The 15,668-nt window shown below is 38.3% G+C and overlaps 1 protein-coding gene across 3 annotated transcripts in view; it reads right to left on the bottom strand.

Annotated features, from left to right (window-relative positions):
• The window catches only part of AKAP6 (A-kinase anchoring protein 6), a 314,138-nt gene that overhangs the window by 34,067 nt on the left and 264,403 nt on the right, over positions 1-15,668 (bottom strand). For all 3 annotated transcript variants that reach the window (XM_063117789.1, XM_063117791.1, XM_063117790.1), the window contains one exon: positions 10,446-10,670. In XM_063117789.1, the coding sequence (XP_062973859.1) occupies positions 10,446-10,670 (225 nt within the window). The remainder of the gene's footprint in view (positions 1-10,445; positions 10,671-15,668) is intronic.

Below are 15,668 nucleotides of genomic sequence, written 5' to 3'. Positions count from 1 at the left end.
TTCTCTTCTTTGTTCCAGTGCACATCTGCAGTCAACATTACAGTGTGTTAAGTATTTCTTGAAGAGAAATACCAAGTTGGGGGGGATAACACAAGTGTCTTAGGAAGATGAATCCTTCCCCCCACAAACTGTGCTTTCAGTTGCTGTGGATTTAGCATCTTCTACCATGTTATAGCATGGAAGACCCTTTTCACATTCAGGAGCTTACTAGGCAATTTAAATTGTGTAATGTGACAGCATCTGTTTCTCTCTGTAGGATGTTACAGATGAAAGTACATAAACCCATGAGAAAAATCTAAACTATCACCCAAGCATTTTAGGTTTTCTTCTAGGGAGAATATGGTGGCAGCAGGATGGGGTTAAGAAATTGCACATAGTAGGAAAAGCTTTGGGGAAAACAGCAGAGCTGTTTATTGATGCTGGAACTTGAAAACACTGATTATTTCAACCAATAATTGACACTGCTATTTCCAAAATGGGAAATTAAATACTATAATTGGTTAAAAATAATAAGAAAATTACACTTGGGACATTTTGCACATAAGAAAGTTGTGGTTTTTTAACCTTAGAAAGTTTTGTGTCTCTTTACAAGTGTTAAGCTGAATTCCTAAAAGCAAAACTGTGGTGTGAATATCTAATATCTATATGTATATTCCTTTTTATGTGTCTGAATAATGAGAAAGTGATAGTTAAATTGAAAGTCTTCAACAAAAATTATGATTATATCCATAATATAGTTGAATTACTTACTAATCAGCTTCCTCTTGCACAATTGGACTGTTCTAACAGTTAACAGATTGCTTATTAATGAACAAGAGTAAACAAGACAATGCAATCTCATTTAAAATGGGTGTTTTAATGCCTAAAAGTATTTGTGTTCAAAATGTTAATCCCAATAAGGCTTCATTAGAAGATGTCTTTAAATGATTAAGTGTATTTCATTGTAAAGTAATACTGCAGAGTTTATTAGCAGGTGGACATTTCATACAGATTTATTTATTCATTTATTTATTTATTACATTTTTATATCGCCCAATAGTCGAAGCTCTCTGGGCAGTTCACAAAAATTAAAACCATTAAGAACATAATAAAACATCCAACAATCTAAAAACTCAAATATAAAATACAATATAAAAAGTACAGATATTCTCCTTATTAATAAAATGCGTTCTATAACTCTTTCAATTGCCTAACTCTTATAATGGCCAGAATTCCATTATTTCTTTAATAAGCAAACTCTCTCCCTTTAATATTTTTGAGTTTTAAAAAAGTTGAATGACAAATTTCAAAACCACTCTTTATGGCAAAATATAACTATTAAGTTGAGGCAGTTTCCTCATATACACTTGTCAGTGTTGCAATTTACAAAATCAATTTACAGGCCAACAAATCAAACACTGCTTTGACCAATGAAGCTCCGGTGACACTTCCAGTTCCTACCCAAACATGTCCATGCTCTTCTTTTTAACATTTCTCCCTTGCACGTGGCCGTGTTCACTTTGGAAGTGTACATGTCACTAAAGCTTCACTGTGGCCGCATCATTTGCAAAACTGTTCAGAGACTTTTGGGGAAGTGAAGCGTTCATGAAGGGTTCAGTGCTGTCCATATACAGCTTCTACTGTCAGTCTCTTCAGAGTTAGACAATGGAGAGGGAGAGGAACTTATTTATTTATTTATTTACATTTATATACTATTCCACATCTAAACGAATTCTGGAGCAGTGCACAATAAAAGGTAAACAGAAAAACACCATATTAAACCATGAAAAAAAATAGAACAACATATTAAAAGTTAAGAAAAAACACAAAATACCAACAAAATCCATGGGTGGCCAATCAAGGAAGACTTCTTGAAACAAGGGTGTCTTCAGCAGGCACTGAAAATTACAGAGTTGGTGCCTGCCTGACCTCCAGAGGCAGGGAGCTCCACAGAAAGGAAAATATGAATTAAATGTGGTACATTTCCAAAGATGCTTCACAGTTCTATAAATGGTATGTCTCCAAGTATAACTTTTAAAACCCTCACCATAGGCACAGAGGGCATGTCTACACCAGCCATTAAATCTGGGCTGGTCTTTTGTGTGTCCCTGTGCGTCCATATGATGCACAGGGAATCCTGGGGGCAAGTGGGGATGGCCACAGGCTTTCCATAGGATATTGGGAACCACGGAAAAATCAACGTTTCCCATGGTCCCGGGAGCATCCGTGGACTGGGCAGTGTTGCAGCCGCTCCCGCTTCTTCCTTTCCTCCCCGCGAGTAGTGGGGGAGCTGTACGGGGAGGCTCTGTGCCCATGGGGGAGAGCGGGTTCGGTTTTTTTTTTTTTTTTTTTAAACCTTACCATTGTGGTGGAGCGCAATTGCGCTCTGTCTCTGTTGAAGAGGAAAGAAATGGCGGCTACGACGTCCCTCTTTCCTTTTGGGATGTCACACAGCTGTCAAGACGCTGGGGGAGGATCGCGGAAGCAAGTAAGTCTGCGATCCTCCCCACTCCTTCCCTCTACACCCTTAGGTGTAGACAGGACCAGAGTCAGCAGTTGGCATGGCTAGGCATCCGGTGGTGCCTGTTCCTCTTTCATGTGTTGTTTCAGCCTCTCTCATGACTGGCTGCTATATTTTGCTTTCTTTTTCTCTCACCACATAGAAAGAAGGGACAAATAGGCTTAATTCCACCTCCTGACTTTTATCGCATTCCCTTTCTCCTTGTGCCTTCGATATAGGGATGAACAGATCCGTCTATATCTGTGTCAGTTTCACGTGAGTCCAATCACAAGTCCATTCCATCACATTTTATGCATTTTTAAAATGTAAAAAAACCCCTCACATTTAACTTGTAGAATTCTTCCCATAAAATATGGATTTTCTCATAAAATATCCATTTTGTATGCAATTTCCCCTAAAATATGCATTTCTCTATACATTTTTGGAGCTGAGAAATGACTCTGGCCTTAGCTAGACCTAGATAGTTTGGCCCCTATGCTACATCTAGAAACCATTTATTAGGAGACTGGATGTTCCCGTTAGAAAGCCAAGCTGTGTTAAATAAGAAAAGGGGTGCATGTTTGTGTTTACCAGATATCTTGATCAGTTATCAACATACTCCACCATTAACAGAATGGTTTTCAAAGCTTCCATGAGATTTCAGCCATATTTGTAATTCTTTACACTTGCTACGGTGAGCCCTGTGTCTTAAAAATTAGCTAGATGTACTTCATAAATGATGAAAAATAAGGTTTTCCATTAGAGACTTGAAAAGGACAACCAGTAGTAAGTAATCTCTCAAAATAATAATGAAAAAAAACACCCAAATGTCACATACTGGAAGTGAATGATGACTTGTCATTTTCTAAAGAAAACACTGGCAAATCTGGGTGGTTTAAGTGATTTCAAGGTTAAAAGAAAATGCCACCTAAAATAAGGACTGTGCTCAGTTGCCAGTGGTGGGCCCTAATCTATACTGAAGCTAAATATTCTATAAGCATGCAGCGAAGTGCAAGAAACAGCCACTGAAAAATGACATGATTAAATGGCACAACATGCAATCATTTGCTTTCAATTATATCAATGTATCTTCTTCCTTCCTAGGAGTCAGGCAGAAATATTGTTTTTTAAATGCCTCTATTAAATTGGGCACCAATAATAAAATAGATGAGAGTCCTAATAAGCTCATTTGCGTAACATACATCATACACTACAAAACTATTCTCTCCAAACAGCTTTGCTCATACATTTGTCTCCTGATTGTCATCCATCTTGCCTATATTACAAGTTTTTTTAAAAAGGCATACTGCTGTTTTCATGGCCATTCATTGGAAACCCTTTGTACAACTTTCCTGATTAACCCGTTTGAGATCTTTCATGCTAATTATGGGGGGGAAAGTTTGGATATAATATCCTTGCCGTCAGATTTTATTAGGGTGATGGTTGAAGGGAAATCTCGGACTGACATTTTGGAAATACCATCTAATTGCAAGTCAGAAACATTGAATGACAGTTTAAAATAGATTATGAGTTCTTTCAAAATAGTGAACTGGTTTTCTTCATTTAAAAAACATACCTTTTATACTATTATCCACCAAATTGCTGCAATGAGCATCTCCCTTGCGAAGATCCTTTTCTAAGAGTGGAGCATCTCACTGACAAGTTTGGAAATGGCATGTGACATTTATTATTAAAAATATCCACCTTTCTAATAAAGAACTTATTTTCCTTTTCACTCTACTTACATGTGAAAAAATACAAGTGCCATCAAATGCTTTAATAACAATTTCTTTTAAGTAAGTTTTGATTCTTTAAGAATTTTGTTTGACTCATTGGTATGCAATCTGAGTGCTTTAGGCATCACTATGTCTGTCAGATTATGGGCTTTGAAATATATGTACAAATAAATTATCTTTAAATTACTTGAAAACAATTAAACATCTTCCACTGTTAGCCAGTAAGTAGCACCTGTATTTATCTTAGCTTGACTTCAGCAGTACCATATATGGACTGAGCTCAATAAAGAGTCCAAAATTGATACCTCTTTGATTTTTTTTATTTTGTCTTTGAAAGCTATGATTATCCACACATGACATTTTTTAATTTCTTGGTGCCACTCCTTATGCTGGGTTAAGTACTTTTTAAAATCTTTGTTATTTACGGAATATAGTTTGGTATGCTGTTATTTAGGCCATGTTCCTACGTAATTAGTAATGCGTAGTATACTTCTCTTTCTAAATTAAAAACACTATTAAAATTCCAGTCATATAAAATAATATGAAAATTAAGTTATTCTGAAAGGAAATTATAATAGGTTACAGATTGGTTATATCATTACTGAAATGCTGGCATCTTTCACAATGTCTCCCTGGAATAAAAAATGCAGTTTTGTCGATAACCTGTTATTTTAAAGATTTTGCTACCTGATGTTTAAACTAGCATCCAGTTACAGGAGGAGACATTTTGGGGAAATGAAAGAGTACAAGTAAAGAACCGGAAAATAGAGACTATTTATGTTCTCTTATAACTTTATACAGAGGACCATTTACTAATACCAAGTAATACTATGGTGGGAATGTAACCACTTGTCTATGGTGGGAATGTAACCACACAGTCTGTATTGTCAAGCCAAGTGTTGTAGACAATGTTACCATTCCTCTGTTTCCCCAGATTTCTGATATCCTGATTACCAGGATATTTGTTTTTAACATTGTATACTATGTTTTTAATGAGTATTTTATATATTTTATGCTTGCTGTTGTTCCCCGTCTCGATCTAATCGGAAAGGCAGGTAAGAAATAAATTATTATTATTATTATTATTATTATTATTATTATTATTACCACTTACAGGACAATATAGGCAATTGTATTTTTAACTGATTACATGTAAACCTTGGTTAATTTACCACTTGGTAAATAATCATCTGTAAATCCCATTGTATCCCTCAATAAGACAACTCATGCTGGCAAAAGCAATTGCTACTATAAATGATTTTGGAATATGAAATTCTTGAATTTTCTGCATTCAAAGTTTTGCTTGGCTGGTGCTTTAAAACCAGTGCTTTAAAGTGCTTTATAACAGTTTTGACAACTGTATGTGGAGTGTGTCCTGGGCCCCAACAGTTGTCAAAACTGTTATAAAGTGCTTTAAAGCAATAGTGTAGATTCAGCCCTTGTTTTCAAGGAATTCTGAGAAAGCCAAACTTGTCATGTCACGTTACCATGATCACCTGATTCTGGGAATCAGCTGGAACTAAGAGACTGGCAGAGCACTAAACAGTCTCCAGCTTTTCATGAGAGAACCAGGGACAGCATCAGATTGAACAAATCTGTCAATATCACTTTCTCCCACATTTTTTTAAATCTCAAGTCCTTTCTGCAAAAATTGGTAAATTCATATAAAAAATGAACTGAACTGAAATTCTCACCTATTTACACCAGCCAAATGCAATAGGTACGTTCAATCCCAGCATGGAGAGGATCATGATGTTCCTGCCTGCTATAATCTTGTAAGCCGCCTTGAGTCCCATTATTGGGGACTCAATTGGGGACTCAGGCGGGATATATATTATTATTATTATTATTATTATTATTATTATTATTATTATTATTATTATTGAGCTCTTACAGATATAGAGATGAAATGAATGAATGAATGTGAGGTGCTGGTACTGCACAATATCAAGGTTGGACATGAAATATATGGCCCAGAGCCTTGCTCTATCCATGTTTTCACTTTCCTTCAGAAATGACAAAATAGGGTTAAAGAGGTGTTGAGAACAAGAAATTCGAAGCAGCCATGATTTCTCTCACCAGCCCCGTTTCTGGGTACCTCAACTCACTCTGGATTGTATCGCGGTATCTTCCCAAGGAAGGGGGAAGGGGGGGAAGATGTTCACTTTCTGTCCCTCCTTCTACCAGTGGCCCAGAGCTGCTCAGAGGCCTGCTGAATGGAGTGGACTATGGCATGGAGGGGAAAGGGAGGCATTGTGGGAAATCAGGTGAAGACACCTTCTGCTTCACTCACGTCTGCCCTACTTTCTGTGATCTCTCCTGTACCACAGCCCACTCCACTCAGCAGGGGCCCTGACTCTGGGGATCCATTTTCAGTTGGCTCTGAGAGCTGGCAGGGAAGAAGGGGGAAAGTCAGCTTCTACCAACCTCCTTTTGTGGATTGATATCTGGATCTAAGCCCTGGGAACGACTTAAAACTGAGGACTGAAAGCAGCAATATTACAAAATTCTAATGCTAATGCTTTTTGTAAGTTATGTTGCTTAGCCATAATTAACTTTGAGACTGTCATAAAATCATAAGAACTTATACACAGATATAAGTCATTTGTAATGTCTGCTGATTTTGTAAATCATTAGTGCTTCTCTGGTTATAAAAAATATTACAAATAGTTTATTATTGTTGCATCCCATTTTATTAGTCTACTGCTTATTCTTCATCTGTTTGTATTATTAGACTATATGGACAATTAGGCCTCAAAAATGAATATATAGTGATATTTCTAAAATTGGGTGTTCAGTCAATGGTGATTCATTTAACATGTTTCGGGCCATGTCAAATGTTACATTTCAACATAGCAAGAAGTGTAGGAAATTGTGCATAAATCTTCAAGCATGACAGTTGAACCCAATATCATGGCATATGCATTTGCTGGTAAGACCAAATGATTTGTGAGAGAGGCAGGCAGGCCAGACAATACCAGGTGGGTTGTCCTTTTCCCAACAGGCCAAGTTCAGATGTTACTTAAAGCTATTTTGAAAATAAGCTACGTTTATCCCCTACACAATCAGACAAATAAGCTACTTTGTGCAATCTGAGTCATCCCCCCACCCCTTGTCCTGTTGCAGTCTCCATGCCCCAGCATTGGCACTGTTTTATCCATTGACAACGTTGTAGCAACCTGTTTTAATCTTTCACAATATCCCAAAGAGAGGGGAGATGTTCATTCAGGGCTTCCAGCAGCATCCTGACAAGGGGTAGCTCTAAAGTAGAATCATAGATTCACAGAATCATAGAATAATAGAGTTGTCCAGCTGCTTCTTGAATGCCTCTAGTGTGGGAGAGGCCACAACCTCACCAGGCAACTGCTCTAACAGTCAGGAAGTTTTTCCTGACGTCCAGCCAGAATCTGGCTTCCTTTAACTTGAGCCCGTTATTCCGTGTCCTGCACTCTGGGAGGATCGAGAAGAGATCCTGGCCCTCCTCTGTGTGACAACCTTTGAAGTATTTGATGAGTGCTATCATGTCTCCCCTCAATCTTCTCTTCTGCAGGCTAAACATGCCCAGTTCTTTCAGTCTCTCTTCATAGGGCTTTGTTTCCAGACCCCTGATCATCCTGGTTGCCCTCCTCTGAACACGCTCCAGCTTGTCTGTGTCCTTCTTGAATTGTGGAGCCCAGAACTGGATGGATGCAATACTCTAGATGAGGCCTACTTGGAGTATGCCAGATTTGGACAAAATTTTAAACACCCTCTCCCCTAATCAAGAGGCATCCAATGCATCCTCAAAATCTGCCTCTATACATAAAGGAGCAAAAATCTCAGGTGCACCAAAAAGGGGGGTGACGCAGATAAACCCTTGGAGGTTTTCAGGATCGGGACCAAACGTCATACACAGAGTGGGTTATTTTGGCCATCATGGGTTAAAAAAACTCCTGACAGATGACACAATAACTCATGATAGGGTTAAATAAGCCATGATGGTTTATTGTAATGGGTTATTGCAATGTCTGGACCCAGTGACTGTGTCATCTAATGCTTTGTTTGAAAGAACAGGAGAGAGGAGGAAGGCAAAGACAAGATCAATTAGAACATCTTAATTATTATTTTCTTGCCTCTTTACTGCTACTATTGTTGATTTTATTCTTTTGTGTGCTGACTTTTAAACAAATGCAAAAATAAAACATATAGTTTCTTAACTTTCAGCAGATAATATGAGCTCACATTATGGAAAATTAATTAAAACAATAGCCTGGATTATTTTCAAAAACTCAAATATGGGCAGTGGTACAAAAGGTACAACAGCTGATGTACAAAACCACTCTGAAATCACCGAATGGTGAGCCTCACATGATAGAACTTGGTCTTGTGGAAGGGTCCAATATATTCAAGGTATACATAGTTTAAGGGGCAATTCAGACATGTAGAAGATCCAAGCCGTCTCTGCTTTGCATGTTAAATTGGCGTGCCACTTCTATTTCTATTCAAAATCTAAATCAGCCTCTTTTTTTCCAATGAGAGAAAAACCTAAAACAAAATTTTGCTTTGTATAGACTCAATCAATACAATTTAAATTTTAACACTGCCATCTAAAAGTAAAGAGTAAACAACTATATTGTTTACTGAAAAAAATGTTTTCTGTATATGGTTATCATGCACACCATCTGTAAGAATATAATATGAAATGCTCTTTTGTGAAACCATGATTTGCATACTATAATAAACACTAATATGATTGTATTTTAGCAAAGTAGAAAGTAAGTTGAATGAAACCACAGCAGGTTTATCTACTAACGTTCCAGAAAATGTTCTAAACATTACACTTCATATCGTTAACTATCAATCTTCTCTTATGTACACTTCCCCAAGAGGCTATTGGAGGATTTGAAAATTTATTTATTGTGGATTTTAAATTTAATGAGATAAAGATAGCTTGAAGATCTATCTATATCCCTGCAAAATAAAAAAGAGATGTGTTCTTATTACAGCTAGATAGTCATTGTTTTCTGATAGCTCTGACTTTTTAAATAAGGATTTATTTAAATATTTATTACATTTCTCTGGCTGGTTCACAAAAATTAAAACATCAAGGTGCAGCTTAAAACAATATAAAATATAAAAATATAAAGCTACAATATAAAAGTATAACCAGAATAAAACTTAGCAACAATGCAGAGATTTAAAATATAGTTTTAAAACAGCAGAGCTAAAAAGAAGAAAAAGGTTGCTGAGGAAGCTCATTCCAAAACTGGCGGTGCCACAGCAGAAAAGGCCCTCTTCCTAGTAGTAAACTGCCTCAGTTCCTTTTGCTGGGGATACTGGTCAAGGACCCCTGAAGATGATCCTAGGGCGGGCAGGTTCATATGGGAGGTAAGAAATCCACTGGGCCTTTGAGGTTGCTGGACGCCCTGCAATTAGCATGGCTGGGCCCTCAGAAAGTGTGCTTTTCCACACCTCTCCCCCCTCCCTCACCTATTGGGGGCATGAAAGGGCCTCTTAACGCATGCATTAAGAGACCCTCTCAGGCACCGTGGGGGGAGGGGGAGGGAAGGTACATGTCCAAGGCCTCCAGAAAGTACACAATTGTCCCAGCCACATCCCCTTCCCTAAGCCCCACCCCTTTCCCTTGACCACCAATCGTTTGGTGGTTTCCCAGCTTTTGTAGAGTCCCCCCATTCATTCTTAAAGGTTGAAATACCTCTCCTAAGGCTTAGTTGCTGAATCTGAAGTTCTGCACCTCTGATTCAGAGAAAGCCCAGTGCATTTGTTCACTAGTACCAATGACCCAAGAAGGTTAGGACTGGATCACAGGCTGCTGCCATGATGCAAAGCATGGGAAGCAACCGTAGGAGTTTTCCTTTCTCTCTTATTCACGTCAAGTTTATTCAAGAGAAATTTATGACTTAGGTGCTAGATTCACACAATAATTCTGCATTAAGCTGGATGCAGTATGCCGAATTCAGCACTGAATACAATGAGACAGTTACAAGGAGTCAAGATGTAAGGCTAAAATTATTTAGTTCCTTGTAAATGCTTCTGTACAGAAAGATGTATCCCTAAAATTAAGTTCTGCTATTGAAAAGAGAAACATCCCTATATAGATGTGCAAAGAATTAAGTGTGCATGATTGAATATGCAGGTACATGGGACTAACACACAGAGAGACTTCATATTTTATTTTATTCCCAACAGCAACCCAACTTGCATCAATTCCGTGTGTGTGTTTTTGTTACCTTAAAGTATTGCAGTTGTTTCTCAGCATTCATTGTTCCTTCACTTTCTTGCCTCAGACAGGAATTGAAGATAAAAAGCTCGGTATCTCTCAGCCACCCTTTCAGCTCTTTGATCCTGACCTCCAGCTGCCTTACTAGGCTGCCGCTTTCAGGCGAAAGCAGGTCACGTGGACCTAACCCACTGTGTCCTACCATTGTGTCTTGGATCTTCTCTCCTAGGGTTTTCTAATGCAACAGAGAAAGAAACCATAGATTAATGTTATGTTCTAAAGCATGTGTATGTGATAGCTGACCAGCAGTATCTTTATCTAGATAGTGCTTATATTAATGACTTTAATTCTTTATTCATTTCGTTTACAGCACAACCCTATATATGTCTCCTAAAATACAAGACCTACTGAGTTCAACTGGGGCTTAACCCCAAGTAAATAGGTATGCGATTTGGGATAGGATTGCAGTCTTAATACCCTACTCTGGATGAATTCAGGCTGCCACGTATTAAAGTTCCAAAATCCATGTTGCTGTAATACCTTTATTAGGCCAACGAACAGATCACCCCCCAAAAGTATGCAAGCTTTTTATTTTTGTTTTTTGGTGATCTTTTGGTTGGCCTAAAGAAGATATTACAGCAACATGGATCTTTATTTTTTTTAGGGTCAACATGGCTATCTTCGTGTTTTTGCTTTTGTTTTTTAGTGGCACTTACCAATTTGGCAGCACACATATATACCCACTTGGTAACCTAGTTGACTGACCCACATAGATAACAAACTACCCTGGGGTGAGCACTCTGAGGAAAAAGCAGCTGGGAAATGGAGTTTCAGAAGAGAAGCTCCTTTCTTCTGCAGGGCACTTTGTACTGAACGACTGCCGTTGGGTTACCATTACATGTAGCTGCAGTGCCATTTAGCCACTTAGAAGAAAATTCCCTCAGAATCATTAGTTGTTAAGTTATTGTCCATTGAGGATCAAGGTGAAAGGCTATAATCTTCAAAATGGAGTGATTGTTTTCAGGCATCTTCTCTTACTGCTGTTCAGTCACATATCCCCTAGTATATGAGGGAGATAAGATGGAGCAAGCTCAGCTGTAGCCAACCAGAGTGCAGCTTGCATTCTTCTTCGTGAAAGCTAACCAACTATGACACAGAACATTTTAAAACAACTGTGACATGGCAATGATGTCACAGAAGGCATCTTTCATCTGTGCTGCCATTGCATCTGCAAAGTGGGATCTGGTTTTATGTGTTGTTAGTGGCCTGGCAGTGTCTACTTGTTTGATGAGCAACCGCTCCCTGTGATGAATTTGCCATGCACTTGGCAGATAAAATCACTTGTGTTCAGCTTTACTTGGGGCTAGTTTAGATAACAACCAAAATATGAGGTATTAAAGGTTCAGGGTTCTTTTTTTTAACCTTCAGATGCAGAGAATATAATTGGGGCTATGTGAGAACTATTTGGGAACTAGACCTATGTCTGTCAAGGGTAATGAAAGTGAAGTTCCAGAAGCTAGTCCTCTACTGGCTGCAATAATCAATGAATCTTTAAAGGAGGACAGGGTTAGGATTAGCTCTATTCAAGTCAGTAGAATGACTGTGGACTAAGTGTTTTGAGAATTTACAGTCTAAGAATAAGCTTTGAAAGACACACTGAATTAAATCAACAGATACTCATCTATTCTAAAGCATTGTGCAAATAATGTGTTTGGGAGATCATATCAGGGAAAAACAACACATGTTCTTGGCAACACCCTTCTATTTTGATGGCTCAAATATTGATAATTTGAAGGCTCTCGGTGGAATCGAGCTTTAGCTATTGTTTTTATGCTGTAACAAAAGTAGCAGCAGGAGGTGAAATCAATGCCCTTGGAGGGTAGGGTCACAAAAAGGAATTTATTGCCACTTTTTTGTTCTGGAACAGTTTGCAATCATAAATTCTTCATAAACAGAATACTTCAGAGAATGGTCCGTCTTCATAAATATACGACAGAGGACATCAATTTCATTTAATTCACAATTTGTGTCAGCACAGCAGATGCCAATGCCTGCCTTGATAGGGTTGTTTAATATGCAATTGAGACTGAGTAATATTCAGCACAGGGGACAAAATTTCACAGATTAAACTGTACGCACCACTGACATTTCATTCTAATGTATTTCCATTCCACACTGTTCACCTTAGATGAAAGTAATATTAAAAACCATATCTCTCTATTTTACCATTGTTAGAAGTTAAAATCCTTGTCTTTAATTTTTTTCATGCCAATTAAAATGTAATCATGCCAATTAAAACAGTATGCCTAGTGTTGTTAGTTTCCACAGAGTTTTTCTTATTAAATTAAAGAAAACTCAATCAAAACCTGCTTATTATACATGAAATTTCATTTAAGAAGAAAAAGCAACTTTTTTGTAAATGCAAAAATTAATTTGAAAAAGTGATATAAAATTGCATCTTGATCTTAGCATGCAGAAAGAAAGGGTAAGTGGCAGGGTAGCATTTTATTTATATTTTAAAATCTGATTATATTAATGAAGAAAAGTTGATTAGTTGCTCATCTTAGTGATTGTACACCCTACCAAGAGTAACCAGAAATCTAGAATTGTGTTTGAAATAAGTTGATCAAACTCAAGAGGCAGAGATCTAAAGATATGCACAATTCATTTTCTCTGCCCCAGAGAGAATTGAAATTGAGCTTTGCAGAAAGCAGGCCCCTTTTCTATGTCATATGGTGCCCACTTTTGAAATGGGAGGGGATTTTCAAAGGCAGATTGCAATATGGCATGGGCGTCTGCAGTCCTACAAAGAAAAAAGAGAGGCAAAATTGCCATTGGGCATGCCTACTTCCTTGGGTGTCCCTAGAGTGGTTCTTTGGATCCTGCCCTCTGTCCCAGGGCCCAGCAGGTGATCTGTGCTGTCAAAACTAATAGCACCAACTCTCTGTTCAGCCCTGCACGGGCAGTCCTTGATCCACACACAGCTCCCTGCAGACATCCAGCTCTGTTGTTAATTTTTGTGAACCGCCCAGAGAGCTCCGGCTATTGGGCAGTATAGAAATGTAATAAATAAATAAATAAATAAAATAAATAGGCTCTCAGGATTGCATACACAGAATTCCTTTCTAGTCAGAGTTTCTACCAATGCTGCACATCGTGGAAGCCTGCTTCTGTGCATGCACAGATTTGTCCTTGCTGAATCAATGGATCTTTATAAAAAATCGCATTGTTAGACTAAGATGACAATAAAACCATGCAATACAAATAGTGCTGGCTCAAGGTTTATGAGGGGCCTTAGACAAGACACCCTCAAAGGGGCCCTTCCTCAATGAGTCTACCTTCCATTGTCACCAGCTGCTATTGCTTCTCATCTTTCTTATCATTGCTACCAGTTGCTTGCCTGACAGGCAGAGAGCCAGTGAGCAAATCGGCATAGCGGCACCTACTGCTCTTCCTTCTAACTGTAGTGTGGGCCAGAGTGAGAGGCAGGTGAACAAGCAGGTTGCAATGACAAAGAACAGGGGCAAGTCCAGGGAGCCTTGTCAGTGGGCCCCTTCTTGGGTGTGGGCCCTCAGCAGGTGCCCAACCATGCCTACCCTTGACGCCACCCCTGAATGCAAAGATTACTGAACATACTTGTCATTAGCTGAAACAAAATGTCTCCTTTTTAAAAATGTGTAGAATCACATTCAAAAACAGTTGACATCGAAGTTGTTCCCATCATGTTCCAGGGTGGGCAGTGGAGGTAATTGAACTGTTGTCTGGAAACAGTGATGGAATGGATGTGAACTAACAAACATAAAACTAAGCTGACACTTGGTCAGTAGGAAAGCTAATGTGAGGTTAAGTTGTAATAGAATTGCACTGCCCTTGAAGGATCTGGCCCACAGCTTGGAAGTACTCTTGGATATGGCCTTGGATAGTCAAGATATGGCTGTGGCCAACAGTGCTTTCTGAGTTTTAGCTAATCCACCAGCTTCACCCTTCCCTAGAGAAGGCAGATCTGGCCACTGTCGCATGTCCCTTGATCATATATCAGTTAACTACTGTAACACACTCTACGTAGGGTGCCTTTGAACATGTTCTGAGATTGTAGCTGTTGCAGAATATTATTGGGGACTTATTTTTCAGAGCATGTCACTCTATTATCATTCAATCATAATTGGATCATGATTTGTTTCTAAGCCCAGTTCAAAGTGCTGGTTATCACCTTAAAGCAGAGTTGGGGAATGTGTTGATGGAATGCAACTGCGGACATTCCCCTCTATCAGCTATGCAGACCAACAACATCTGGAGGGCCACATGTTGCCCATCCCTGCCCTAAATTATTTGGGTTTTGGGTATTTGATCCTGCCTGCCCTTTGGGGTTTTTGGGAGAAGCCATGATCTATGTCCCACTGCTATCAGAACTATAGTCAGCAGGCAAGTGGGACATAACCTACTCAGTTGCAATACCTAGATAGTGGAACTCTGTCTATCAGCAGTCTCTTCTAGCCACTTCCTTACTGACCTTCAGATAAACAGTGAAGAATATCTTGCTTTGATGGCACTTCAATATTACCTAGCTGTTCCCTTGATTGGTGATTTTATTAGGTCTGCTGGCTTTGGCTGCTGATTTTGCATCTGTCTGTTAAACGATTCCAGTCTTTATGATTATTTATTGTTTTGTTTCTTATATTTTGCTGCATTTATTGTATTTTTATTGCTTTTTTGTATGCCATTGTATGTGTCCTTTTGAGAAGAAAAGCGGATTGTTTTTATTTTGTACATATAAGTTAATAAATGTAGTATCAGTTGTAATCTATAATATGGGAATAGAGATGTACATTATTGAAACAATGCTTTAACATTATTTGTATTTAAAATCTCTTCAGAAGTTTGGAACAGATTGTATTAAAATATTGCATGTGTCAACAGAAATCGGAATTGTTTAAAAGAATCACCTTGCTTTTTTATTTAGTAAAGTATCCTGAAGTAAAACTCTCGGAGAAGACGTTGATTAAAAAAATAAGAGCCCTATGTATGTTGGTCTTAATAAATTCCTTCTTTGCAATTTTAAAGAAACTATGGGGCCAAACCAGTCACACCACTATATTTGTCATTAGGAACATGCAATCCTCCCATGAGTGAAGGGGGGAGAAGGATGCAGTGGGGTACCTGGATCATCCTCATTGTTTTTAGACTACATTTCAATAACGCACAAATGTATAATCATAACATCTATTACAAATAC

This window comes from Elgaria multicarinata, chromosome 2 (assembly GCF_023053635.1).
Source record: "Elgaria multicarinata webbii isolate HBS135686 ecotype San Diego chromosome 2, rElgMul1.1.pri, whole genome shotgun sequence".
Lineage (NCBI taxonomy): Eukaryota > Metazoa > Chordata > Lepidosauria > Squamata > Anguidae > Elgaria > Elgaria multicarinata.
This window is presented reverse-complemented; position numbering and strand designations above follow the sequence as displayed.